This window comes from Catharus ustulatus, chromosome Z (genome assembly GCF_009819885.2).
Source record: "Catharus ustulatus isolate bCatUst1 chromosome Z, bCatUst1.pri.v2, whole genome shotgun sequence".
Taxonomy (NCBI): Eukaryota; Metazoa; Chordata; class Aves; order Passeriformes; family Turdidae; genus Catharus; species Catharus ustulatus.
In genome coordinates this window covers 21,641,349-21,669,278 of record NC_046262.2, presented here as the reverse complement: position 1 = coordinate 21,669,278, position 27,930 = coordinate 21,641,349, and the positions used below count along the sequence as shown (strand labels likewise).

The 27,930-nt window shown below is 41.1% G+C and overlaps 1 protein-coding gene across 1 annotated transcript in view; it reads left to right on the top strand.

Annotated features, from left to right (window-relative positions):
* LOC117011008 (interleukin-31 receptor subunit alpha-like) overlaps positions 1 to 27,368 on the top strand; it is a 34,465-nt gene extending 7,097 nt beyond the window's left edge. Inside the window, exons 5-15 of the mRNA XM_033086213.1 lie at positions 128 to 270; positions 5,764 to 5,905; positions 6,067 to 6,149; positions 7,240 to 7,450; positions 9,537 to 9,695; positions 10,726 to 10,848; positions 11,404 to 11,556; positions 14,252 to 14,395; positions 18,322 to 18,418; positions 20,351 to 20,414; positions 26,793 to 27,368. Coding sequence (XP_032942104.1) covers positions 128 to 270; positions 5,764 to 5,905; positions 6,067 to 6,149; positions 7,240 to 7,450; positions 9,537 to 9,695; positions 10,726 to 10,848; positions 11,404 to 11,556; positions 14,252 to 14,395; positions 18,322 to 18,418; positions 20,351 to 20,414; positions 26,793 to 27,269 — 1,796 coding nt within the window. The 3' untranslated portion in view covers positions 27,270 to 27,368. The remainder of the gene's footprint in view (positions 1 to 127; positions 271 to 5,763; positions 5,906 to 6,066; positions 6,150 to 7,239; positions 7,451 to 9,536; positions 9,696 to 10,725; positions 10,849 to 11,403; positions 11,557 to 14,251; positions 14,396 to 18,321; positions 18,419 to 20,350; positions 20,415 to 26,792) is intronic.
* The last annotated feature ends 562 nt before the right edge of the window (positions 27,369 to 27,930 follow it).

The window sequence follows — 27,930 nt, the reverse complement described above, 5'->3', positions numbered from 1 at the left end:
AAGTGTCACAGTGTTCCGTATTCTGTGTCAAGCCTTTCAATTGTTATAGACCACACTCAACAGATATAATTACCAAAGCTTTCCTGCTTCTCTTGCATTTTCAACAGCTGTATCTTCCCCATTTTAGGAAAGTGCTTGTCACCATCTAACATAAATGCTTATCAGATCACAAACCAATTGGTAATAAAGTGGGACCTGCCCACACCTGCTAACACACCATATGAGCTGAGATACAGAGAGGCATCCACAGAATCTGCTCCATGGACACTGGTAAGTACTCTTCCAGATGACAATCCCATGAGAATACAAGGTGCCTCAATATCAGCTCAGCTGTACATACTACATGCAGTACAAGGGTTGCAAGGCTGCACAGCAAGGAGCAACTTTGTAAGGCACCTTAGTTTGGTTCTAACAAATCATTATCTGTTCGGGAAAGAGGGAATAGTATCTTAAAACAAAGTAAAATTGTATAGCATGTTATCTGGTTCGTTAATCTACCAGTGAGACACTACAAGTGATGGAAAAGCTGAATGTCAGAAATGCCATGTAAACTCAGATCTGAATCGTACTTTCAGTGATTTACAATATTGTTCTTTTAGCTGGCATCATTGCATTTTCAAACAGATTAGAGATCAGGTTGCTTTGTTTTTGAAGGTAGTAATTCATACTTTGCACACTTTTGGTTTGTGTAATTATTCCAGATTTCCTTATTTGGAAAGAAGAGATTTCCCTATAACACAGTCATAGAATCATAGAATTATTTGGGTTCGAAGGGACCTTGAAGACCACCTAGTTCCAACCAGCCCTGCCATGTACAGGGTCACACTCCAGTAGAGCAGGATGCCCCACCCAAACTGGTCTTGAACACTCCCAGAGATGGAACTTCCACAACTTCCCTACTCCTGTGCCTCACCACCCTCACAGTGAAGAATTTCTTCCTAATACCTAATCTAAACCTACTCTCTTTCAGTCTACAGCCACTGACTCTTGACTTGTCACTACAGGCTCTTTCCTGTAAATTCCCTTGAGGTACTGGAAGGCAACAATAAGGTCTCCCCAAAGCCTTCTCCTTTCCAGACTGAATAACTCCAATTCTCTCAGCCTTTCCTCACAGGAGAGGTACTCCATCCCACTGATCTATTTGGTTGCCCTACTTTGGATTAATTCCAACAGGTCTATGTCCTGCCTGTGCTCGGGACCCTGTCCCTGAAAATTGGGAAATAAACTCTCCATCAAATTTGCTAGATTAGGAAGCAGACATTCTTTCACTAGCAGTGCTGAAGGAATGGGTGATTCTCTTCGAAGCATGCATGCCCAGTAACCTAAGAGACCAGTTTATATTCCTGAAACGATCATATTTTCATGTTTCCTGAACACATGCATATATGCTAATTATTTCCACTTGTTTGGATATGATTCCAGATCTTCTAACAAATATTTTCTCCTTGGGAGTATCTCAAATATGTTATCAGGTCATAATGTACTTCTCTTATCATTCTTTGTTCTGACACACAATCCTTGCTCTCAAAACTGAGATATTAGTACACATTAAATCACTGATTGAAGTAAACAAGAAAGCATTAACTGTTTATTAGTCACAGATGTAGGGAGTTAGCACAAGGCCACATTAATCTCTGGTATTTGTACTAAGCACTGTATGTACTGTATTAAGCACTAAAAACAAATATAGGGGTTATACTCTATTGTGCTGAAGTTAAAAGAATTTCCAGTACCTTCCTCCTTTGCTGCACAGACATCTTCTTATAGAACAACAGAAATTACTTCAGAAACAAATCCAGAGCTGGATGCAGCATGGCAGATGAGGTCTCAGCAAAGCAGAGCAGAGGGGCAGAATCCCCTCCCTGCCCTGCTGCCCACACTGCTCTGGGTGCAGCCCAGCACACGTTTGGCTCTCTGGGCTGGGAGTGCCATGACTGGGTCACGTCCAGCCTCTCACCCACAGCACCCCCAAGTCCTTCTGGGCAGGGCTGCTCTGATCTGTCCATTCCCAGCCTGTGCTGGTACCAGGGCTGCTCTGACCCAGGTGCAGCACCTTGAACTTGGTCTTGTTAAACCTCATGAGAATTCCATGGGCCGCCTCTGGAGCCTGTTCAGGACACTCTGGATGGCATGTCACCCTTCAGGAGTGCCAACACCACCACTCAGCTTGGGATCACCTGCAAATTCACTGAGGGTGCACTTGACCCCTGTAAGTCATTACTGAAGATATTAAATAACACTGGTCGCACCAGTGGACCCCTGCAGACACTGATGTCCACCGGGATTCTGAGCCACTGATTGTGGATGTAACCATTCAACACTTCTAATCCACATAACAGTTTACCCATCAAATCCATTACAATTTGGACAGAAGGATGTTGTGGGATGCAAGATCAGCTCCAAATGCATTTTAGGACATGCAATATGGCACAGCAAACGGGCAGTACAAAACTAAAGGGAATATGTAGGAGATGGAAAAAGAGTCCTAATTTCAATAATGTCTGCATGTAGCAGCAATGACTACTTATCCTGCCCCTTGCCATCCAGAATATCAAACACGGTTTCTCCAGCAGTATCACTAAGTCCACAGTTGAAAAATGCCTGGTTTTCAGGCTCTGTTACATTTATATGTGCTAATCAGATTTTAAATATGCATTTATAAAGTAGAACATAACTCCAAGAAGAAAATTGTTTAAATAGCAACAGTTCCCACTTCTTGGGAAACTCTGCAGTTCCAGGAGCCTCTTTGCTCCCTTTTTACTATAAAAATCTCCCTTGCTCTTCCTTTTGTCTCAGAAGATTGTTCCCATCTCTCTTGTAGCTGACTGCCAGTTTACTTAGCCACTTCAGAAGAGGTACTTTGAGAGGCCCATGTAAGAAATGCTTTGTCTCAGTACAAAGTACAATTAGGTCTTGGAAAGGTCCCCTCATTCACTTGCTACAAGTCCTAGACCATCCTAGGGCAGCCAGCTACCCATGCATAGCCCACCCAGTAGTGCAATGACTAGTAGACTAGTAGACTAGACTATGGCAATAGATGGCTATGTGCAGACAGTGTGGTATGTGGCATGTGGAAGAACAGAGGGCTAAGAGCAGTACAAGTGCATGCCATGCAGGTTTTGGAGACAGGGAGATGGAAGATTCACATGAGTACTGTGAAGGACTAGTAGAGACGATCCCACTGGCTGATGCAAATGAGTGAAGACTGTTATAAATATTCATTACCTCCCAGGTCCCAGCTGATGCTATGGATTTAGGCTGTAATCTTTTCCTAATAATGTAACATAGGTTACACTTGCAGATGAGTAAGTGAGTATGGCCACACATCACAGAGGATGTATAAAGCTAGTGCTTGCCAAGAGTAGGATAAATGTACCTGTAATGTAATATAACATTTGGGTTTTAAAACCATTCCACTTCCCTCTTGTTCTGTAGAGATATGGAGTCTTTTTGTAATATTGTGAGTAGTGGGATTTTTTTGTAACCAAGCATTTTCTATTAGCAAAATTATATGAAGTTGTCATGGACAGAGTAATACCCTTCACTCATAAGAAAGAAGTAGCCATATATTTATTGGCAGAAAACAGAAATCTAGCAAAGTTTGATAGTAAATGTGACAGGGGTTTAACGAGTAGGTAGCAAGGAGCACTGGATTACTTCATAGAGAATAGAGTCAGAACTGTGAGAGAGATCTTTTAATTGGGTCATGTTACTTTGAAAAGGATCCCCTTGCATTCTAAAATTCTTCTCAGAGCCCCTGCAAATCTAGCTGCTTCTGGATCCAGACTTAGTCCTTGGTCAACATTTTATATCTAAAGAATTACATGTGCACGATCAGTTCTTTGTATCACCTAACTGAGATTTAAAATTTTCAATGTATTCTAATTTACTTATCAAGTGTCTGACGAGATGAATACTCTCTCATCCTTGAGAAATAACCTTAGGAAGTTAAGAAGTGTCCTTAGTCAAGAGATCCTGTTGTATAGCCCACTGCTGTGCAGGAGAGCTCAAGACCCTGTGGGCTGTCCACTACTTAAAGAGCAGGATGAGACACTTAAAGACGTATATGCATGCTCACTTCAAATATTAGTTTCTTCCAAAGTAGACTTGAGTCTAATCTTAACTATCACTATGATTAGGTGGATGAACTGTTAAAATTAGCCCTTGTCTTTCATGTTGTTATCTGTCTGCCCCGAATGGACTTTGAGCCTGGTGCTGGTCCAGACACATCTGTTATGACTGCTGATAATGGTTATCAATTGATCAGGGTTACAGGAAATAAAGGTCAGGATGGGGGGGAAGTGGAGGGGAGGGAGGTGAGTACACTGCCACAGAAGTCAATTAATTAACTTTAAATACAAAATGAAGTACTGCAGAAATGGAAAGAGAAGAGCCAGTTACCTTAAGTGGGGCTTTATTGTTTTGTGGAGGTTTTTAGAAAAAGTTTAAGTGATAACAACAGTTTCATATCAGGTTTTCACTTATTTTCTCTGTCGGCTGAGGGTTTTCCTTAGACATGGGTGATGTCTTTGTTTCAAGAAAAACTTTATTCCGTACAGTTACTGGGGGTCCAGTGCCATCATCAGCTGCAGATGCAAATCTCTGCTGGAGTGCCAAGGCATATAGGTAGCCACATATTCAATCCAGTCATGCTGCTTAAGACATCAGCCACACGGACCTATTTAGACATAATAACACTCTTAAAAATAAGGGCTTTTAAAAATATTTCATTTTCCCTTGACTTCTGGTTCTTTAGAATGTTAACAAGGTTCAGAATTAAGCAAATTTTTATTTTTCAGTATATGTACAGTAATTTCACAATCATAAGCCGCACCATTTTCACTAAAATTTTGGTCCAATCCCAAAATGCAGCTTATAATCAGGTGCAGCTTATATATGGACAAAGAACAAAAAGTTGCTGTTTTAGTTTGGAGGACAGGTGTCTGCTGAGAAAGGCAGGAGCTTCTCTTTGAAATGGAGAATGTAAACCCCCTCCCTCCAAATTATTGTAATTTTGAAATCAAGGGGATTTCAGGCAAAAATATGGGAATTAGGAATAACAGTTCTTTTCTAGGGAAATTAAAATAGAAATACAGTACTACAAAGAAACAAACCCCAAACCCTGACAAAGTCAGAGTACAACCTGATACCCCGTCAAGCAGGGTGTTGGTAGCAGTCCCATTAAATGGTGGCTGCATCCTCCTGCAGTGACAGATGTGATTCAGTTGAAGCAGTGCTCCTGTAGAAGGTGCAGGAACAATGCCCTGCCTGGTTTCAATGGATGGCCCATTAGCAGAATATCTCCCACGGAGATGAGGATCACTGCCCCCACCTACAGCAGATGGTGATAGAATAGATACCTTTTATCACACTCTGTATTGTAATGTGCGGCTTATAATCAGGTGCGGCTTATGTATGGACAAAGAACGAAAAGTTGCCGACAACCGGAATTGTGGCTTATAATTTGGTGAGGCTTATAATCGTGAAATTACTGTAATGTCTAATTGATTTTAAAAGTAATATTTAGAACAGGTTACTTGATGCCCTGAGTGAGCAGAACAAGGAAATGAAAAAGAGTGGGTTGCCTTGAAAGAACGAAAATACATTGACTAAAATGTGCAATAATTCCTATTTGATGAATAGGAATTCCTACTTGAGGAACCTCTGCTTTCAGCTAAGTCGGAAGACTGGTCTTAGGCTGCGAAAATAATTAATATAAGATAATGTTTTATTGCTGTTACATTAAGGGAATATTTTTTTTAGGTGCCTATAGGAAGCAATGCTGTCAATGTCACCATATCAAATTTAAATTCTACGTCTTCATACGTTGTTCAACTCAGATGCATAACCAAGGATGGTCTGGACTGTGTTTGCATTTGGAGCAAAGAGATTTTGGTCCCTCACAGTAAGTGAAATGTAGTTTCATCCTACTGGTAGTAAGTATGAATGTAAAGGCTTTTCCAAATTCTGTGTCATATGGAATAGCATTTTCAGATACTCCGGAAAATATGAACATCAGAATTATTCATTTGTGTGCATGTCTCCACCTTTTTCCATGTTTACCAGAACTCATGAACAAGCCAAGAATATCATATAATGTAACTACACAAGTGTCTCCAGGAAGAAGAAGCGTTCTTTTGAAGTGGGAGGTAAGGTTCACCTTCAGTCTGGTTACCTTCTGTTATGTATATGCTATTTATTTATTGCATTGCAGGGAAAAAGAGACTTTCTCATTGTATTGAGTCTATACTTGATATGTGAAAGGCATTGGATATTGCATACTTGCTGCTGCAGAATTTATTGTAACTATATACTGATGATTTAGGTACTAGAAACTAATGAGGAAAAATTACAATAATTTATAATCTTGAAAAATCTCTAAAACTTCCCTTCTTTTCCAGGGAAAAGCATGTTTTCATTTTAAGAGCTTCTAGCTTCATCTGAAATTCATCTCAAGACATATGTCTCCATCTTTTAAAATATTAAATGTCTTCCCATCTATATAAAATGCCTTCCTTTACTCCAAAAGTATCCAATTATTTCATTAAGATAACCCAGCATCACAGCTCCATGGTATCTACAGGGTATTAATTTTGTGCCAGAAATAACAGACCATCTTGATATCAGAAATAATCCTTGAAGAATTCACAGGCCTTCATGTATTAAGTTTCTGTCTATATAGCAGTAATTTCCATTTATGTGAACTAATTTCCAATCTCTTAGTAAGATTAGTACAGTAAAATAATGAGTGAACCACCACCAGAAATTTCTACCAATTGATATTTAACACATTCCAAATTTGTAGCGTAATTACTAGCATTTCTCTTTAAAGAGACTACATACCTAACCATGCCCTAGTAGATGAGAATACCCAGAGGCATAAATTTCAATTAAATACCTCTCATTAACTTTCAAGCTCCTGATAATGAGGGATATGTTCCACTGGAATGTAGAGAACGTGACAGCTGCTTCACTGCTGTTATTACTAATTGCATGCTCATAACTGAAATCTCAATTAAGGAAAATTCTTAATCCTGTACTTAAATCCTCTCAATTTAAGCATGTTCTTAATTTTAACGAAGTGCTTTGCTTCATTGATTCCTAATGACCTAGTCAAAACAGGATGATTTTAACCCCACCATTAGGGGCTACATTTTGTTTATGCAATTAAATTCCTCTTGATTTTCTGCACAGGACATTGAAGCATTTATAGAATAATAATGATTTTCCTCTTGCTAGGTAGCACAAAGTGAGAATGTCCTTGGATATGTTGTTAATGTGGAAAGAATACCCAACACTTGCAGCCACCCACCAAATCGCATCTCTCTCAAAGACAGAAAAATTCTTGTTAATCTCTCCATGGCTTACTACAGAGTTAATATTTCTGCCTACAATGAAGCAGGAGAATCTCCACAAGCCATCTACATTGTGCCAGAATTCTTTGCAGCAGGTACTTACCTTATCATCTATTCACCATAATGGCGGGGAAGTTTCATGACCAATCTCTAAGGCGACTTTTTGACAGACTTTGTGATAGATGAAAGCACTTTCTTCAATTTTTGTTAGGCTAATATTTTTACATACTAGGAGTCAGAATTGTTTCTTAAGAAGATACTTCAGTAGAAGTTAACAGACTAGCAATTAAATATTCTTTTTAACATTTCTTTCTTTGCCAAGCTAGAGAAAGCACCATGTACTGGATCTACTTAGGAAAATGGTTTATGGACTGTCCTTGATATCAGTTGATGCCAGTGGTATAAAAAAAGTTCAGAGAACTGTGTGGAAGTCTAAGTTCTTGAGCTACATAACTATTAAGAGACCTGCTACTGTCCTTTATTTCATATTACTCTAACTGGCACTGGAAAAGGAATAGATAGGATGTACATATCACAGTCCAACGAAGATGTAAGCTTTTCTGAGGCCCAAATAGACAGTCTTTTCATTTAAAGAATAAAACTTACTGTCTTCCTTATAATATAAGCTAGTTTCATGTGCTATAGTCTTGAGGTGTATTTATTGCAATATAATAAGAACATCTCTTACAAAGTAAGATTCTTTTAATTAAGCTATTGCATTTGCAATAAAGAAGTGTGCAAGTACCCCTGTTGATCTTCAGATAGCTGCAAATGAATGCTTATCCAGAATTTTCTAACACTCCTCTCATGCTGCTCTCCCTTCCCTTGCAAAGAGGTAACAAATTGATTTTGCCCTTAGATTTCAGTCCCTTAGCTCTCTTCTGATAAAATATATCCTACCACTTCAAACCATCTTTTGACTGATAATTAGTTGTCTCCTGAACCTCTGAGCCAGTATTTCATGGCTCCCTCCAGTTTCCTGCTCCCATTTGATTGTATTTCAGCTTCTCTGTATCTATCATGAATTACTGAGAAGATACTTTCATTAAGAACATTCTTAAGTTAAATTCCTTCTCAGCACACACAGCTTTTTCTCAGCTAGTACAGTAATTTTCTTTACAGAATCACAGAATCAATAGTTTGGAAAAGACCTCTGAAATCATCAAGTCCAGCATGACCCAACACTACCCTGTCAACGAGGCTATGGCGCTGAAGTGGTGCATCCACTATTTCTTAAACATCTCCAGGGACAGTGACTCCACCGCCTCCTTGCACAGCCCATTCCAAGGCCAAATCTGTCTCTCTGTGAAGAAATTCCATCTAATGTTGAGCCTAAACCTCCCCTGGTACAGCTTAAGACTGTGTCTCTTGTCCTGCAGCTCACTGCTTGGGAGACTGATGCCCACCCGGCTACATCCTCCTTTCTGGTAGCTGTGGAGAGTGATGAGGTCAGCCTTGAGCCTCCTCTTCTCCAGGCTAAACAGCCCCAGCCATCTCAGACAGCCCCAGCTCCCTCAGACAGCCCCAGCTCCCTCAGACAATCAGAGCTCCCTCAGATTTAATTTGTCTTGCTTGTTGTATTCAAGACAGGAGATAAAATGAAGAATGTTTATGGCTCTCACAAGGTCCACTTCTTACCTCAAAATGGCAAGTTGCCCTTTTCCCTCCTTAGTGTCAGTCAGAAGGTCTTTTCCTAGTTTGATAGTATGTCTTTTAAAATGTCAAAATCTTCAAGATCATTTCAGAAAATTCAAAAAATACAAAATATTAAATCATCTAGCTATGATCTATCGTTAGCCCCTTCTCCTCCACCCCTGCTCACTCAAGCACTATCTCAGAGTTACTCTATGTATAGCAGCTACTAGTGGCTCACAGGAGGTTATTTAGCAACACCAGACTTCTTCCTGAGCCTTGAACAACCACTTAATTCCAATCAGAAATCAGGAGGTCTCAGACAGCAACCAACACTGTAGCCCCCAGGCACCACTGCAAAGTAATAAATGCTAAGTTTCCTTTACTGAAATACTAGTGTAAACCTTACCATGGTAAGTAAATCACTTGCTATGATAACTGCTTAATGAATAATCTTTAAAAGAGAAGAAGAAAAGGGAGGAAGAAAGAACAGTAGGGGAGAAAACTGCTTTCCATTTTATTGACCTCTAATTGTGTATTTGTTCACAGACTTGCCTGGTCAAATCCATGTCAAAAGCCAGGGAACTAATGCAGTTGTCACATGGACTCCAAAATACAATCCAAAATGTTTTGTGGTTGACTGGGGAACTGGTAAAGAGGATATGCACATGAAAATAATAACTACGACTACTGGGAATTTCACATTAGGTAACAGCAATCACACCTCATATGGAGGCAGTCTTTCATTTCTTGGTTATTTTTGGTTGGGCAGAGAAGGATTTTTGTCCTGTTTTTAAGGGTGAACTGAAGATCCATCCAGATAAGTACAGCTCTTGGTACTTGCTCAGTACTGAGTCATCATCTAATGCTTAGCAACACCAAGGCAGATAAAAAGCAGAGTTTTCATTAGGATTCTTTTGGGTACTGTTGGGCAAGAAACGCATCTAAGCTATTGGTACAATATTTCTCCCTGTCCACATTTCAGGCAGACTCACACGTCACTGGCTTTAAAAAGCCTTTCATCTTGTTCCTAGGTAAGCTTATCTTTCAATATACACTGCTCGGTTACAGACTTCCTTAGATTAATTTCTCTTTTTATACTAATGTCTATACTTGTCAAAGCCTAAGTTCTCAACTCCGGTATTCTGTTTAACATGATGGGCTTCAGTCATGGATTTCTTTATGGAACAGACATTGAAAATCTTTATTAAAATCATGTAAGTGACTCTTGCAAAGGCCATTCACCACTGGTTTTTATGTACAATTGAGAACATTTAGCTTCAGAATCTACGAAGTCTTCTAGACAGTGCACCGTTTACCTTGGTCCTTCTGCAACATCTCTAGTCCCACATTACATCTACGTTTTTTGCTTGGGTTTATGTGTTCTAGCTGAGTGGAAAAAACCTGTCCCTGAAATAAGATAACTACAGCCATTTTAGTTTCCAATTTCTTCTCAGCAGTTAAGGCCTCCCATTAGGAGATTATAAACACATCTGTCATCCTTTAAAAGAAAACCCATGTTATGTCTCATTCTTTGAGATAGTTTTCATCAGGTTTCTAAAGATGTTGAAGAAGGATGTACATATTTTGTTCTCAACATAAAGCACTATACACTTGTTATGCTATGAGTCTCAGAAAGCAAGAACTACACAGAAAAACTATAAAGCTGTTGCCTTTCCTCTTCTTTATGATCCATAACTTTTCAGTAAACCTTGACATATCTTTATTTGTTTTCCAGGCAATTTTCAACCGTATAAGTTGTACAAAATAATGATACATGCATCTGATGTGTGTCAATGTGAAAGTTTCATAAGACATGAAAAGACATTTGGAGTGATCCACTTTTATTCCATAGAAGGAGGTATTACTTCCCTTTGTATAACCCCACCCTCTACATTTCTTCTTGTTTCCCATTTGCAGCAATAAAAGGAAGACTACACAAAATTTATTTTCCAGGTGACTGAAAAGCTTTCTCCAGCTAGCACTGCCTTTATTTTTAGCAGCTATGTCCCAGCAGTGAATGACCTGAGTGTCATTCCTTACTGGCAAGTGCACAGAAATATTTTTATTATGTATGAACATTACCAAAACAACAGAAAGATGGTCTCAGACCCATGTGGCTCAAATTTAAATTAAATCAGATTTTCCAATCCCAATTGCGTAGTGTCTTGTATTGCAACTTGAATGAGTATGCTATTGGAGTGAAATATTCATAATGAGACAGTCACAATTCCTACCTACTTTGGTATTATTTTATTGTTTAAGGTGAAGGGTTTTTACTCTATGAGATTTTGCCTTTCTCTTGCACCCTTTACATTGTATATATAGCATCTAGAATCTGACAGGAACTCTCTTGGAAACAGCTTGTATGTATATTGCACAGATACTGCAGAATTCAAATATCTGGTTTTTTAAGTTCCTAGGACCGGTCCTGCTAATGTGACAGTTCTGAATATCACAAAGTATTCTGCACTTGTGAAGTGGACTGAAATAGCTGCAGAAGACCGTTTGGGCTTTCTCCAGGGATACAGGATCAGTTACACAGATGCATCGATGAAAAAGTCTCCAGGTAAGTCACCATTGCCAGAACAAAGAAGCAGCTCTGAGTCATGAAAGAAAAGCTGTATTGAGACCATCAAGTCTACTGAGTTATTTATGATTTCTGTGCAAATTGAGTGCTCTGATCTCAAAGGTCAGCTTCTGGTTAGATTTTTAATGCTCTAGATGCTCTCACAAGCACTTAGAATTTTCTAGGTATTATTTCAAATTGAATGTTGCTATTTCCTTAAAAATTAAATTTCTAAGACCACAGCAGAATTCTTTAGGAATACTTAAAGGAAGACATACATTTTCATTATTAAGATTTGAGTCACAACAGTTTTATGCTTCATTGCACCCCATGCAAGCTTGAGTTTGAGCCTTTCTATAAGATGTAAGACATTCTAGATTCCATTTTTCAACTCAATACAAAATTAGCAGTTTGTATTTCTTACCTGTTTCAAAGACTCCATTATAAATTAAATTTTGGAAATGTTTTCTTAAATTGGTTGTTTTTGTGTCAAAGTTTGGATAACCTTAAAGGTCTTTTCTGACCTTAACAAGCTATAAATGATGAAACCTCTACACATTGGAATAAATTAATAGTTGTGAATTCAAACTTGAATTTTCTATTTTAAAAAATCCCCATATTCTTTTGATAAACATTTTCTTTCTGGTCTAGAGTGGAAAGTCTCTTTGCCATAAGTTGTAATGCATTAACTTTGTATATACTGACTTTCAAATAAAATTGAAGATTTGCTTGGGAAGAAAAATATCACCTAAGAGCTGACAACGGTACAAGAGTTCTGTAATACATGTTGACCTATGCTTTAAGAGAACCATAAAAAGTCTTCTGGAGATTCTATTCCACTTCAAATACTTATCTGACATCACAAGAGGAGGCAGAATGGGAGCACTAGGACTAAACCTAATTTCTGTATTTTTTGCTCTGCCTTAACCAGTCGCTACAGCAGTGGCATGGCACCCGATTGCCATTTTTTTCCAGGCAAGAAGTATAATTTTACTGGAGAATTTAGGGGAAGGAAGTCCATAGGCTACAGTATCACATCCACTTCAATGAAGATCTTAAATCCACAGTGGCAAACTTAAAAAGTAATTTCTTCCCCATTAAAGGCATCCTTACAACATGGCTGTTTGTACATTATTCTGGCCAAGGGAAAAGTCACTGCACTGTCAGAAAAGAAAGGCTGAGGTGAAAGTCCCACAAAGCAGGTAAAGCAGAAAGCACAGTCCTGTTTCTGTACTGAATGATGAGCAATACTGTTGGCATAAATCAAGCTGAACAACTACTGACGACTGGACTGAGAGTAAAGTATATGATAAGGGCTAGTCCTAATGTCAGCTGCTATAGTCAACATAAAAACAACTGTTCAGCATATTAGATATGTTTTCCTCTCATGAAGTATACACAGCCTTCTGCATTCACCAGCTGTGATGGTTTGACCCTGGCTGGATGCCAGAGCTACTCTATCTGCTCTGCAAGTGGACAGGGGAGAAAAAACGTAACAAAACATTCACGAGTTGAGATAAGGACTAGAAGAGATCACAGATTGCCATATGGGCAAAACAGACTTGATTTGGGGAAATTAATGGAATTTATTGCTGATGAAATTCAGAGTAGACTACGACAAGTAAAACAAAACCTTTAAAACACCTTTCTCCAGCACTCCCTCCTTCCCAGGTCCAGTGCTTCCCCACCAGCAGCACAGGGAGACACAGACTGGATGCTACAGTCAGTTCATCACAGATTGTTTCTGCCATTGCTCAGGGAGAGGAGTCTTTCTCCCACTCCAGCATGGGTTGCCTCCCATGGGAAACAGTTATCCATGAGCTTCTCCAGCATGAGTCCATCCCATGGGCTACAGCTCTTCACTAACTGCTCCAGCATCCACAGTGTTCACTTCCTACAGGATTAAGTCCTTCAGGCACAGCCTGCTCCAGTGTGGGGCCCCCACAGGGTCACAAGTCCTACCAGGACCCTGCTCCAGCCCAGGCCTCCCATGAATTCACAGCCTCCTCTCAGGCATCCCCCTGCTCCAGCAGGGTCTCTTCCAGGGGCTGCAGGTGGATCTCTGCATCCCCATGGCTCTCCCTGGGCTGCAGGGGCACAGCTGCCTCACCATGGGCTGCACCAGGGGCTGCAGGGGAGCCCCAACTCTGGCCCCTGGAGCACCTCCTGTCCCTCCTTCTGCACTGACCTGGGTGTCTGCAGGGCTGCATCTCTCACATATTCTCACCTTGCTGTTCTCTGGCTCCAATTACATCTGCTCAGTAACTGGTTGTTTTTTTGTTTTTTTCCCTTCTTAAAATCTGTTATCACAGAGGCATTAGCACAATTTCTAACTAGCCCATCCTTGGCCAGCAGCACATCCATCCTGGGGCCAGCTGGGATTGGATCTGTAAGGCATTGGAAGCTTCCGGCAGCTTCTCACAGAATTCACCTCTGTGGCTCCCCTGCTACCAAAACTTGGCCTTACAAACCCAATGCAGCCTTGCTTCATGCTCTTAAACCTCTGGATTTAAAACGTACATAAATATTTTGGAGAAATCTTATACCCATCCAAAGAACATCTGCACTGTTTGGTTTCCTCTGGATGAGGATCAAGGCACTGAAATTTTGCCTTTTCCCCAGTCAGCTATACTGATACATGCTCATCCATGAAATTTCAGCTAATCATCTCCTCCTAAAACCTCCTGTGTTTCAGCTGTTACTCTCAACTCTTCTATCACAAGTTACCATCTTACTGGACTGAAGGAGAAGACCACCTATCGTGTGCAGATTTCAGGATTCACAAATGCTGGGGAAGGACCTCTGACTCTTTCACAACCTTTCAGCACTCCAAAATATGGTACTGTGGAATCTCTATGCATCTGCATTACCCAGCATGAATCTTTTCTTTATACTCTCTGTCTCTCTATGCTCACTCACAAGATTTATTATTCAATCCTCAGTTTCTGAGAGCAAACACAAAAGATTGTTCCTCTGCAAGAGGTAAGCTTTGTGTCACAGAACGAATCTGCCTGTATTTCATTACCTAGTATTCAGGGAAGACTTAGCCAGGATTCTTCGTCTCTGAAACCTTTTCTGACTTTTTTGTGCTATATGCACATATCTTTATTTATTGACATTTACTGTGTGGATTTCAGCAGTCTAAATTTCTTACTGTGTCTATTAATGTTCAATCATCTGCTCCTGGCAAAATCCTGAGCAATCACGGAAAATTGGCTTCCTGAGCCACTAACTGCAAAAATAAAAGATTACAGTAATTTCACAACCATAAGGCACACCGGACTACAAGGCGCACCCCCGGGGAGTCGGCAAAATTCGCAACTTTGTAGATCAGATAAAGCGCACCGGACTGTAGGGTGCACTTTTTTTTTGAAGTGAGGCTCCGCCCCCAGCTCCCCCCATGCGGTTGCTCACCGAGGCCCCAACCTGGCAGCCATGGGCCCCCAGGCCAGTCTGTACTCAGCAGAGCCGGGGCATGCCCGCCGTCACTCCGCCTTGCCTCCACCTGGCAGCCGTGGCCCCGCCGGCTCCCCCCACGGCTCGCAGCTCTCCCTTCCGGTTAGGCAAATTTCCGAACTTTGTCCATCATATAAGACGCATCGGACTATAAGGCGCGCTTCCGGGTTCGGGGGAAAATTTTAGTCAAAAGGGTGTGCCTTGTAGTCGTGAAATTACTGTAAGTAATTTTCAATTGCTCCTAGTGTGGAGGAATATTAATCAAAGTATCTTTTCCTTTCTAATAATTTAAGCACTTTTTAAGTAACAAGTCCTTTAGGTCACTGGCAAAATTTGCTTTTCTCAGAAGTGCCTGGTTAGGCTAAGACCAATACAGTTACATTGAAAAAGTCTAAAATGTTAAAATCATATAGGGTTGGCTAAACTTAGTCGTTCTAACACTTCTTCAGTTAAACTAAAGTAACACTGCAACAGACTTTTTTTTGTTTAACCACAGCTTCCCTTAATGAAGATTTCTAAATAGAAAAAGAAAAGAGCCTGCTAAGATGGTATCAGTAACCTGTGATGTTCAGAGACAGAAGTGTGCAAATGGTTTCTCCCAGCTTTTTGCATTAAGTGAAGGAAGTATAAAACAATACAACTAAATACTAAAAAATGTAAAGCAGAGATAAAAAAAAAAAAAAAAAAAAAGAAAGGAAAAAAGAAGGAAAAAAAAAGGAACACAAAATCTTTCTCATAATCAACAGGATTTGCATCCCTTCTCCCCCAGCTGAAAACTTTCTCCTGTCAACACAAAATATTAAAGTGTCTCCCTGAGCTTTTTTTCAAAAACTCTATTTCACTTATCCTACCAAATATATATTTGGATAGTATTCAATTTTTCAGTAAACAAACAGAAATACAGAATGAGATTAATACAACACTTTAAAAAATTGAGTGATTTCACTGAATTTAAACATTATGTTCACTATTTTTGCTCTCCCCAAATATTTCACAGGTTGTTTAATCCATTAGAAGAATCTCATGTTTCTTTGCTATAAAAAACAAATTTCAGCAACAAAGCAACTTGAAGCTTTCCAAATTAGTTTTTTAATACTAGGTAGCTGTTTAGTTTAAAAAAAAAAAGTTGTTGGGGGATGGGTAGGAAAAGAAAAAGCAAGTGGCTTTTTTTGCAAATATGGTTTGTCAATATCAGTGACACAATCATGAACTGACCGCACTCTATTGGCACTATTTTTGAACTTCTTATGTCTCCAACTACAAAGAAATCAACATCACAGTCAGTTTTGGTTCCTGTGTTAACCTTTTTGCCTTGAGAGACTACGTCAACAGAGGCTATCCAGTGTTAAAGGAATAAAACAGATATTTACTAAAAGGCCTTCGAAGGACACACCTTGGGCAATACAAGAGCCTGTCCGTGGCTAGAGCTAAGATGGATCCAAGCCGGACCCAAGATGGATTCCAAGTGACGAGTTTTCAGACTTTATAAGTTTTGGTCCATTTACATGTTGGTGTCAATTGTCTAGTTACAGCTTCAGGTTATGAAGCCCCGTCCTCCCAGTTTGCGCTCCCCAATTTACTGTTGTTTACATTTTTTTTGGCCTGAAGCTGCAACGGTGTCCTTGGTTCTCAGGCTGAAAAAGGACTGTTAATCTAGCTAAACTTTGAAGAGAACTTGCTAACACTTCATGTGAGGTTCAGAGTCACACACTAAGGCAGTACAGAATCTAAAAAGATATGAAAGCTGAAACTTAAGGTATCAGCCTGAGCATTTTATCAACTTTCACTAACCTCTCAAAAACTTCCTCCTCTTTAGGTAGGTGGGATATTGACAGAAAATATCTCGAGCAAGTATTAAGAGGCAATAGGACATAGAGGTTTGCATCGAGGATTGAAAAACAGCTGATTACAGATAAAGTGATCTTAAAGATCTTGAAAGGTAAAGCATGGACCCCAACAAAATACACAAATAGTGTTATTGTTATCAGGACCAGGCAGGACCTCCCAAAAATCCTAAAACAAAACAAAACCAAATAAAAAACCCAAAACAAAAAAAACCCCTGAAAACCAGAGAGCCAACCTACGGAACAAAAAACAAAAAAAACAAACAAACAAAAAAAAAAGCCCCCAAAAACCGTCAATTAAAAAAAAAAAAGATAAAAAATCCAAACACTACTAGTAAATCCTGAAATGGATTAAATTCCACTTTCACTCAAACAGTTTTTTAATAAGTCAAATGTGCATGAGGGTCCTGAACAAGAGGTCACATGCCAGCATGGTTTGAAAAAAAACACTGGACAGGTTGGAGAGATGGGCAGAGAAGAACTGTCAGAAATTAAGCAAGGGCAGGGTCCTGCACCTGGGCAGGAACAACTCCAGGCACCAGCACAGCCTGGGGCTGACCTGCTGGGGAGCAGCTCTGCAGAGAAGGACCTGGCGGTCCTGGTGGACAACAAGCTGTCCATGAGTCAGCAGCATGTCCTTCCTGGTGCCAAGAAATCCATGGGATCCGGCAGGCGTTAGGAAGAGCGTTGCCAGCAGGTGAAGGAAGGTGATCCTACCCCTGTACTCAGCCATGGTGAGGCCTCACCTGGAGTGCTGTGTCCAGTTCTGGGCTTCTCAGGACAAGAGAGACATGGAGCTGCTGGAATGGGTCCAGTGGAGGGTTCCAAAGGTGTTCAGAGAACTGGAGCATCTTACTAATGAAGAAAGGCTGAGAGAGCTGAGCCTTTTTATCATGGAGAAGAGGCAACAGAGAGGAGATCTGATCAATGTATGCAAATACCCTAAGGGCAAGTGTCAGGAGGATGGGGCCAGAATTCTCTATGGTGTCCAGTGACACAAAAAGAGTCAATGCTGAAACACAGGAATTTCCACCTGATCATGATGAAGAACCTCTTTACTGTGAGGGTGATAGAGTACAGGAACTGAATGCCCAGAGAGGCTGGGGAGTCCTCTTCCCTAGAGATACTCCAAACCTGCCAGGATCAATCCCTCTTTATGTCACCCTCTTTATGTGAACCTGCTTTAGCAAGGGATTAGAATAGATGTTCCCCAGAGATACCTTCCAATTCCAACTATTCTGTGACTCTACAATATCTAGACATCTCAAAAATCTAAATCTGAAAAGCTCACACTCCCCTGAGAATACCAGGTTTAAAATCTAGTTTTAACTAGATTTTGCTTAAATTCCAGAGCATTTGTAAAGTTGGCTTTGATTTCTGTTTGAAATATTTCTCTCATGAAGTTAAAAAGGTCTTTCTGTACTTAACACCATAAATCTGATTCAAGGTTTCTGTTTCCCATCAGATAAAGGAGAACTTGAAGGTTTTGTGATTGGTCTTTGTTTCAGCACGATATTCATTCTGATTTTTGCACCCCTCACTTGTTCTTTGGTGATTAAAAGGTAAGAACAGAATATTGGCTGGAGTTGTTAGCAGCACTCTTGTTTTGCTTAGCTCTGAGTTTCATAGCACTGGGGTTTTTTTGTCATTAAAGGCAATATAATTCAAAATCACCAAGACAAAAACCACCACACTAATCTCACAGCGAGACCAATTACAAGCCACTATAAACTGATTAAAATAGTAAAACACATTTGTAAAAAATCTATACTCTTTAGCTTTTGATTCCTTTTATCTGACTACCTCCTGTCACAAACACACTTAGACAGAGCAGGACCATTTCTTTAATGTGAAAATATACTAAGGTATATAGATAAAGCATGCATGTAATTATTTATGTCCAAGATGTTTCTTAAAAACACATTTGGATATTAAATGTATCCATAATGAGAAGGAGCAATATATGAATGAGGAAGAGCAAGAGAGAATAACAAGGATGCCTAGAAGATCTGGCAGTGGTCCTCTTATTTTAGGATAAATTGTTTTCTGCAATAGTAAAGTGTTCACCCCCATATAACTAAATGAGGTACAATATCGAGGCATACACTATGACTAAAAGATTTGCATAGCAATGGGTTCTAATACTAACTTTCTGAAAAACTTAGTTGCATAGAACCACTCATGCTACAATTTGGTGTCCTAGAACACCATCCTCCCCTTTTCTCGTTTTTATAAAGCACCAGCCTCAGAAGCTGGAAACACAGCCACTAAAGGACCAATGGTACAACCTGTGGCTTGAAAGCCACACAGCATGACATAGCCTGCTTTAGCTTAAGCTCCTACCCTTGCCACTGGGAAACAGACTCCACATGAAGCCTCCTGCGCTCTTACCTTCTCAGATTGTATTTTAAGTCGAGCTGTGTCTGACACAGCAGTTTTGTCAGGAACTTCTGAGACCTACAGAAGTTTTGACCTAGAGAAAACTTTATTGTCTTCTGCATAAGACCACACTTCATTGTCTGGGTCCAGCAAGAAAGAAGAGAGAAAAAAACAAAGACAAAAACAAACCAGAAAACAGCCACGCAGCACGCAAGAACACAGTGGAGCACTACAAAAATAGTGCATTTGTACTTTTGTACTAATATTGAACATTCTGTACTCAGATAGAGGGTCCCAGTGACCCCCTTATCTCAATTGCGTTCTTGATGTGTAAGAAAGGACTCAGTAGCCAGCCAAGCACCCATCTTCACAGGATCAGCATGAGATCCACTAACTTTACAACTACAGTCTTTACCTCCAAACCACAACCTAAGCAGAGCCAAAGTACCCTAAAGCTAATAAAGTCTAGGTTTAATTCCAAAACTGAAAAATTGTGAAGCCAACATGAAGGCAGACGTGTGGCCTACTTAAACTCTCAGCCTCTCTTACAGCTTTGTTGAGGTGTTTTATGAAGGTGAGGTACTGTACATAATAGCTCCCAGAAAGAGCCAAACTCAAATCAGTCAGAGTAGTAGTTGTGCTGTCACCTAGAGCTTCTTCAGACTACCAGTGCCATTCCACATGGGCTGCATGCAACACTATCTTGTTCTTTATTTTCAGGTGAAAGGAAACTTTTAAATCCAAGTCCAGGAGCAAATACTGAAACAAACTTCACGCTATATGTGCGAAAGCCCTCAAGGAAGATGGAGGTTTTGTGGAAATGATAGCAAATTAGATGTATAGATTAAATTTCCAGAAAGAGGCAATATTGCCAGCACTTTCACAGCTCCTTTGTCACTAAACAAAGACGCTAATCATCAACTTAACATTTTAGGGTAGACTACCAAGCTTGGTCTTCAGCTTTAAATTAGTGTTATGCTTAAATGTCTCTGTAGGACAACTTTTTTGATGGTTACAAAAATGTTAATATGTTACATATGAACAGTAATTAATTTAAATACATAGGAAATGTGAGTAATTTAACCTGATCTTAAATGCAAAATACTTCTTTACAGGCTGAAAATATCATACTGGCCCAGTGTTCCAAGCCCACGAAACAGCAGTGCACTCCAAGACATGGCAAGTACTCTTCTTACGGCATGAAAAAATACAAAAAATCTTTGATCAATCTATAATGCTAGTTATCTATCCTTTCACACTTCACTCTAGAAAATGTCTAATGTCAACTGCTTGGAGGTCAGAGTAATATTCAAAATATAGGATGACGGGTGTTTGTTAATTAAGCATAGGCTGTATACATTTTAAATGTACAGTAAATTCACGAATACAAGCCGCACTGAGTATAAGCCGCATCTCTGGGTGTTGGCAAATATTTCGGTTTTTGTCCATAAATAAGCCGCACCTGAATATAAGCCGCTCTGTCGTTCACAGCGAGGACCCGCATGCAACAAAGTTGCCAAATAGTAACAGAACCGCGGCATGGCGGGGTTTACTGGCTCAACTAAGGCTGTGCAGGCTCGGCCCACTAGGGGCTGCTGACGGGGCCAGGTGGCCCAGCTCGGCGCTGCCACTCGGGGCTGGCCGCCGCCTCTGGGTTCGCTCGCCCCGGCCCCGCTCATGCCGCGGCGCTGGCTGGGCACGGAGCACCCCCTGCTCCCCGGGCCGCGGCAATGGCAGCGCAGGGCCCCCATCGACTCCCAGAGCCGCGGCAATGGCGGCGCGCCCCCCTCCCCCCCGTCCTCCCCGGGTTGCGGCAATGGCGGCGCGGCCCCCCCCGTCTCTCCCCTGGGCTGCGGCAGAGGAGGAAAGAGAGCTCTCCCGCCTCTCTCCCCGCCCCCCGTGCTGCCTGCAGGGAGTCAGGGCAACAGAGTAACACTGTAACAATCGCGGAATGCCGGCTTTTACTGGCAGGTGCTTGGCTCGGCGCCCTGGCTGGCACGTCTGGGGTTGTAAATGTCAGAAAATTATTCACATATTAGCCGCCCCCGAGTATTAGCCGCACTTCCAGGTTTCCACCAAAATTTTTGTCAAATTGCTGCGGCTTGTATTCGTGAAATTACTGTAATAAAAGTCTTGGACTTATTTTGAGTACATTGTAGAACATTTTTAAAGGCATGGTTCTTAAAAGAACAAATCAAAGCTGGATGTGGGTAGGTGGAGTCTAAAGAGAGAAATTCAGTTTTTACATCCAGTCAGTTTTCACCAACTCAAACTGATTATTAAGTACAAGTTATTAATGTAGTGAATTGTGGCCTAGTTCCAGAGAAATATTATGACAGAGGCCACGTAACATGGTATTTTCTGAAGTCTGCTCCTCACTCCTTGGTCCCTGCTTGCCTCCAAAGCAATCCAGGGGCTCTCACTGGCAGCTGGAAGCTGTCTGAGGAGCCCCTACTAGTCAACAGGCACCAAGGCTCAGCAGCGTGCTCACTTCATGCCCACAACTTTCCCATATGTTTTGGTAAGAATTTCAGCATTAAAGAAGCGGGGAAGTTAGCTGGTAGAAAAAAGTACAGCTGTTAGAAGCAGCCGTTGGAGACCACATTAACCACTTTTGCCCGTTACAGGACTTACTTGTATCTTCACCTTCTTGCCTTCCCCCTTTCAATGAGACTTCTGCTGCAGTTTTGGTGACATCTGATACTAAAAGTCTTCCTTTTAGAACACCTAAGTTTATCTCTTAAGTTTCAGACCACCTGCAATTGTGTTTTTGTAACAGTAATTTGTACTGTTTTCCTTTAAAAAACTCTTCTTCTGGAAGGCTTGAACTTAATTTGGCATTCGACAATCCAGTAGTTTATCTCATGAGCTTCAACAAGCAGACTTCTATCTCGTCCAATTTCGGGCATAGGCTAGTAGGCTATAAGCCAGACACTGTCCAGAACCGGGACACAGAGTGAAGTACGGTAATTTCACGATTATAAGCCACACTGAGTATAAGCTGCACTTCCGAGTGCCAGCAACTTTTCATTCTTTGTCCATACATAAGCCGCACCTGATTATAAGCCGCACGTTACAATACAGAGTGTGATATAAGGTATCTATTCTATCACCATCTGTTAAGAGTGGGGGCAGTGATCCTCATCTCAACGGCAGATATTCTGCTAATGGGCCATCCATTGAAACCAGGCAGGGCATTGTTCTTTATCTTTTCACAACCCATCCTTCCTCCAGCAAGTCATTTTCTGCTAATGGTCCATTGAGTCCCACTGTGTGACTGATAAAATTACTGCATCCCATTGGAAGTTGCTCCAGTCAGGGGAAAGAGCCCAACATTTCTTACCAAAATAAAAACAGAGGTTTTGGGACACTAAGGGAGCCCCTTTCTCCACTGGACTCCAGAGGAAAACTGGATTTCTGCACATCACCACTGGACCTTTAGAGGGAAACTGCACCTTCTACAGGAGCACTGCTCCAACTGAATCACATCCGTCACTGCAAGAGGACTGCAACCACCATTTAATCAAACTGCTACCAACACCCTGTCTGACAGGGTGTCAGGTTGTACTCTGACTTTGCCAGGGTTTGGAGTTTGTTTCTTTGTAGTACTGTATTTCTATTTTAATTTCCCTAGAAAAGAACTGTTATTCTTAATTCCCATATTTTTGCCTGAAAGCCCCTTGATTTCAAAATTATAATAATTTGGAGGGAGGGGGTTTACATGCTCCATTTCAAAGAGAAGCTCCTGCCTTTCTCAGCAGACACCTGTCCTCCAAATTAAACCAGCAACTTTTCATTCTTTGTTCATATATAAGCCGCACCTGGTTACAAGCTGTATTTTGGAATTGGACCAAAATTTTAATCAAAATGGTGCGGCTTATAAACATGAAATTACTGTAATCAGAAGCAATATTTCAGAAGACCCTGATAGTCTGGTGATAAACAGAAGTTTTGCTGAACATCAGCATTTCTTCCTGCAACAGAGTAAGTATGGATTTTCATATTCCATATCAGGACTTCCTCACTTATTTTCTTCCTTTCTTCCAAATAAATGTAGGTAAAGAAGTTATGAGTTCAGAGCTAGTCATCAGGTAGTTATTGGCAATGAAGAATTGCAAGTGAAATACACTGAGTCTGCATGCTAGAGAAAGGACAAGTAGGTTTTATGAACCACAGTGCCATTTTGACATAAAATGCTTAAAAGCAAAACAGATTAATTTAAAATGCCTTTAACTTTTCCTGCATAGGCAAAGCAACTGTCAAAGAGACTGAAGTCTGTATTAACCATGCCTAATAAAGAATATTATAATGTTGGTAACATGTAACACAGAAATAATACCAGATACCAGATAATGGCTTTGGAGAAAGCAGAAAAAGCACTATGTCAGGAGGCAGTACAACAAACAAATTTACCAGATATACTGTCTAGAAGTAATTTGGTATTCTGAACAATTAATGAATTATGGAGAAAGGTATTCCCCAAACAAGCATGGCAAAACAGGGGCAAGGAGCTATATTGTGTACATTCATTTGATTTCTAGCTGTTCTGAGACTGAACTGTACCAGTTTAGTTGAGCGGCTTAGCAACTCTTGACAAAAACACAAAAATAATCCAAAAAGGCAGCAAGACAACTTGTGCAGACAGGGAATTACTTAACAAACTTGAAATCAATAATACATCCATGATACAGAACAGCAGGAGGAACTGGAGACACTCTCATTACAGAGACCAGGAAAATTAACTATGGAGAACTAAAATGTCAGTCAGTCACCCAAATCAGTCTCCTGTCCCTCCCATACAGTCAAGATTCTTCAAAGATGCTTCTTCTTCACCTATTGCCTCTTTCAGACAGAATCATAGCACTGCTGTGTTTAGGAAAGACCTCCATGATCAAGGCTAACAATTAACCAGCACCCTGTGTTCACCACTAATCCATATGCCCAGGTGGCATGTGTAGACTTTTTCCAAACACTTTCAGGGATGGTGAATCCACCACATCCCTCTACAGCCTGACCATGCTTTTATAGAAGAAATTCTTCCTAACATCCAGCCTTAACCTTTCCTGGTGCAGCTTGAGACCACTTCCTCCATCCTGTCACTTGTTACCTAGGCAGAGAGACAAATCCCCACCTGGCTACAGCCTCTTTTTGAGCAGTTGTCGGGAGTGAGCCTCCTTTTGTCCAGATCAAACACCGCCAGCTCCCTCAGCTGCTCCTCTCAGGACTGGTGCTCCAGATCCTGCCCCAGCTCCGTTGCCCTTCTCTGGACTCACTCCAGCCCCTCAGTGTCTTTCTTCCACTGAGGGCCCAGAACTGGACACAGCTCTCGAGGTGTGGCCTCAGCAGTGCCCAGGAGAGGGGGACAATCCCTGCCCTGCTCCTGCTGGCCACACCATTGCTGATCCAGGCCAGGATGCCATTGGCCTTCTTGGCCACCTGGGCACACCCTGGCTCATGGTCAGCTGCTGGCAACAGCACCCCCAGGTCCTTCCCAGCCACTCTGCCCCAGCCTGTGGCACTGCCTGGGGTTGTTGTCACCCAAGGGCAGGACCCAGCACTGGGCCTTGTTGAACCTCACACCATTGGCCTCAGCCATGATCCAGCCTGTCCAGATCCCTCTGCAGAGCCTTCCTGCCCTCCAGCAGATCAATAACCCACACAGCTTGATGTGCATGAACTTAACTGAGGGTACACTCCATGGCATCATCAGTGAAGACATGAAACAGAACTGGCCCCAGTTCTGAGCCCTGGGGAACAGCACCTGTGGCCACCAGCTGGATGTAACTCCACTCACCAACTCTCTCTGGACCCAGCCATCCTGGCAGTTTTTTACCCAGTGAACAGTGCACCTGTCCAAGCCAGGAACAGCTGGTTTATCCAGGAGAATTCTGTGGGAAATGGTATCACAGGCTTAACTAAAGTCCAGGTAGGCATAAAACCTATTTTAGATTTGGTAGTTTTGGAATTTGGGCTGCTCTTCATTAAAAAATATGGTAACGAAGGTACATATCATACAGATCTTTATTCAAAACAAACCAGAAGTTAACCATGCAGTGATGTCTACTTATCCCAGAGAAAAATAGAGGTACTTTATTCGGTATTTCTGAGACTTCAAAGAACAATGTTCTCATTTCCCAGTCAGATCACTAATTGTAAGAAGAAAATAAAAAACAATACACAGATTTATTTCTTGCAAAACACTCAGTGCAAACAAATTTAGAGTAAGTGGGCATAAGTGGGGAAGAAGGAAGGAAGGAAGGATTCCAGGAAGGAAGGATTTCAGGAAGGATTCCAAGAAGGATTCCAGGAAGGAAGGATTCCAGGAAGGAAGGAAGGATTCCAGGAAGGATTCCAGGAAGGATTCCAGGAAGGAAGGAAGGATTCCAGGAAGGAAGGAAGGATTCCAGGAAGGAAGGATTCCAGGAAGGAAGGAAGGATTCCAGGAAGGATTCCAGGAAGGATTCCAGGAAGGAAGGATTCCAGGAAGGAAGGATTCCAGGAAGGAAGGAAGGAAGGATTCCAGGAAGGAAGGAAGGATTCCAGGAAGGAAGGAAGGATTCCAGGAAGGAAGGAAGGAAGGATTCCAGGAAGGAAGGATTCCAGGAAGGAAGGAAGGATTCCAGGAAGGAAGGAAGGAAGGATGGAAGGATTCCAGGAAGGAAGGAAGGATTCCAGGAAGGATTCCAGGAAGGAAGGAAGGATTCCAGGAAGGAAGGAAGGATTCCAGGAAGGATTCCAGGAAGGAAAGATTCCAGGAAGGAAGGAAGGATGGAAGGATGGAAGGAAGGAAGGAAGGAAGGAAGGAAGGAAGGAAGGAAGGAAGGAAGGAAGGAAGGAAGGAAGGAAGGAAGGAAGGAAGGAAGGAAGGAAGGAAGGAAGGAAGGAAGGAAGGAAGGAAGGAAGGAAGGAAGGAAGGAAGGAAGGAAGGAAGGAAGGAAGGAAGGAAGGAAGGAAGGAAGGAAGGAAGGAAGGAAGGAAGGAAGGAAGGAAGGAAGGATTCCAGGAAGGAAGGAAGGAAGGAAGGAAGGAAGGAAGGAAGGAAGGAAGGAAGGAAGGAAGGAAATGTAATAGCTATACCAGCCTGTCCATAATTTTAAAAACATTATGGCAAATGTGGGCAAACACAGAATAATCTAGATGGAAAACAAGGAAACTTGGTATTACCATCTGTTTTCCATTTAACCATCCAGAATCTGCAAAAAATTTTATCCCAGGTATACTCAGATCGCAACATGGCATGAAGTTTAATAACAAACTGTTCATAGCAGCTGACAGCTTAATCTTGTCTGGCTGCTGTTCAAGTTGCTGCCTTTTTATAGTAATATATTTGCTAAACTTTTTGAAAACTGTGTTCTCAGAACAGCACATCCTGAGGCTTACATTTTATCATCACTACTTTTGGTCCCAAGTAAACATAAAAGCAAAAAAACCTTTGATTAAATGCTATGGGACTGGAGAAGATGGTCCTTTAGATAAGGGAAATATTTTCATTCACATTTCTAAAACCAAAGATGAGATTAAATTGATTAATTAGCATAATATTCTTTTTCCTTACAGACTAATTGGAAACCTGTTTCAAGGTCACTGCTTCAGACCCTGTCAGACAATGATACCACCAGCCTTTTCGTCATAGAGCATGAGTCAAAAGCTCCTCTGACACTAGACTTCTTCACAGACGGTGGAGAAGACAGCAAGTATGATACTTACCAGTCAGAAAAACCTAGCAATAACATAGACATGAGCCCAAGGCATGAAGAAATCCCTGTAGAAGCAGTTGCAAGTGAAGAAGACACCATTTCCACTGAAGTACCACTCTTGAGTGACTATGCCAGTGTGGAGTTTAATCAGAAGGCCCTGATGAGTCCGGCAGGGAGCATGCCTGAAAGGACTGCTCATCCTCATCTGGAAATGGAACTAAGCAGTAAGCCAGCACAAACTGTGCACAAGGTTTTGTTTGCTTCCCAGGACTACCTCAAACAAAGCCAGGTGGTACTTTTGCCGTCTGGTCCAAATTTCATGAGACAAGTCAATTAAGCCTGAAGCATCTTCGTTATTTTTCCTACCATAAAATCAAGTTCCAAATCTTTTTATACTTCAGTGGGGCTGGCCTTTAGGACCATATGGAACAGTGAGCTGTTGACAATAGTTATCTCCATTACAGTAAGTTTCCTTGGTGAAGCAGATTGATTGTATGATTAGATTAAGCTATTTCACCACCGTCATTCAGTGGAAAGTCCCACCATCTTCACATAGGAAAAACTTTCAGGGACTTATATGAAAAATCTTTCAGTAAAGTACCTCTTGCTTGGTATTTTGTTCCAGGGCACTCAGGAGCCATTCAAGACTTCTACTCTAAGCATAATGTCATTGCAGATATCAGAAAAAATCTCTACTCACTATGAACAGCTTCAGATCTGATTTTCAGATCTCATAAACTCTTCAGCAAAACAAAAATCCAGCAAAAGTATCTACCACTCCAAAGAAGCTCTCCAGCTGATCAAACCTGGTCAAAGAAATTAGAACAAATCTTTCAAATTAGGAATTAAAAGTTTGTTTATTGATCTATGTAAAATGAATCAGTGCTTTACATTCTAGAACTTCACAACCTTGGTCATTGTAGATAAATAGTGCTGTATAAGTGAGGTTTGTAAGTTTCATTAACAGTATTGGAGTTGTTACTTGTATTAAATTAAAG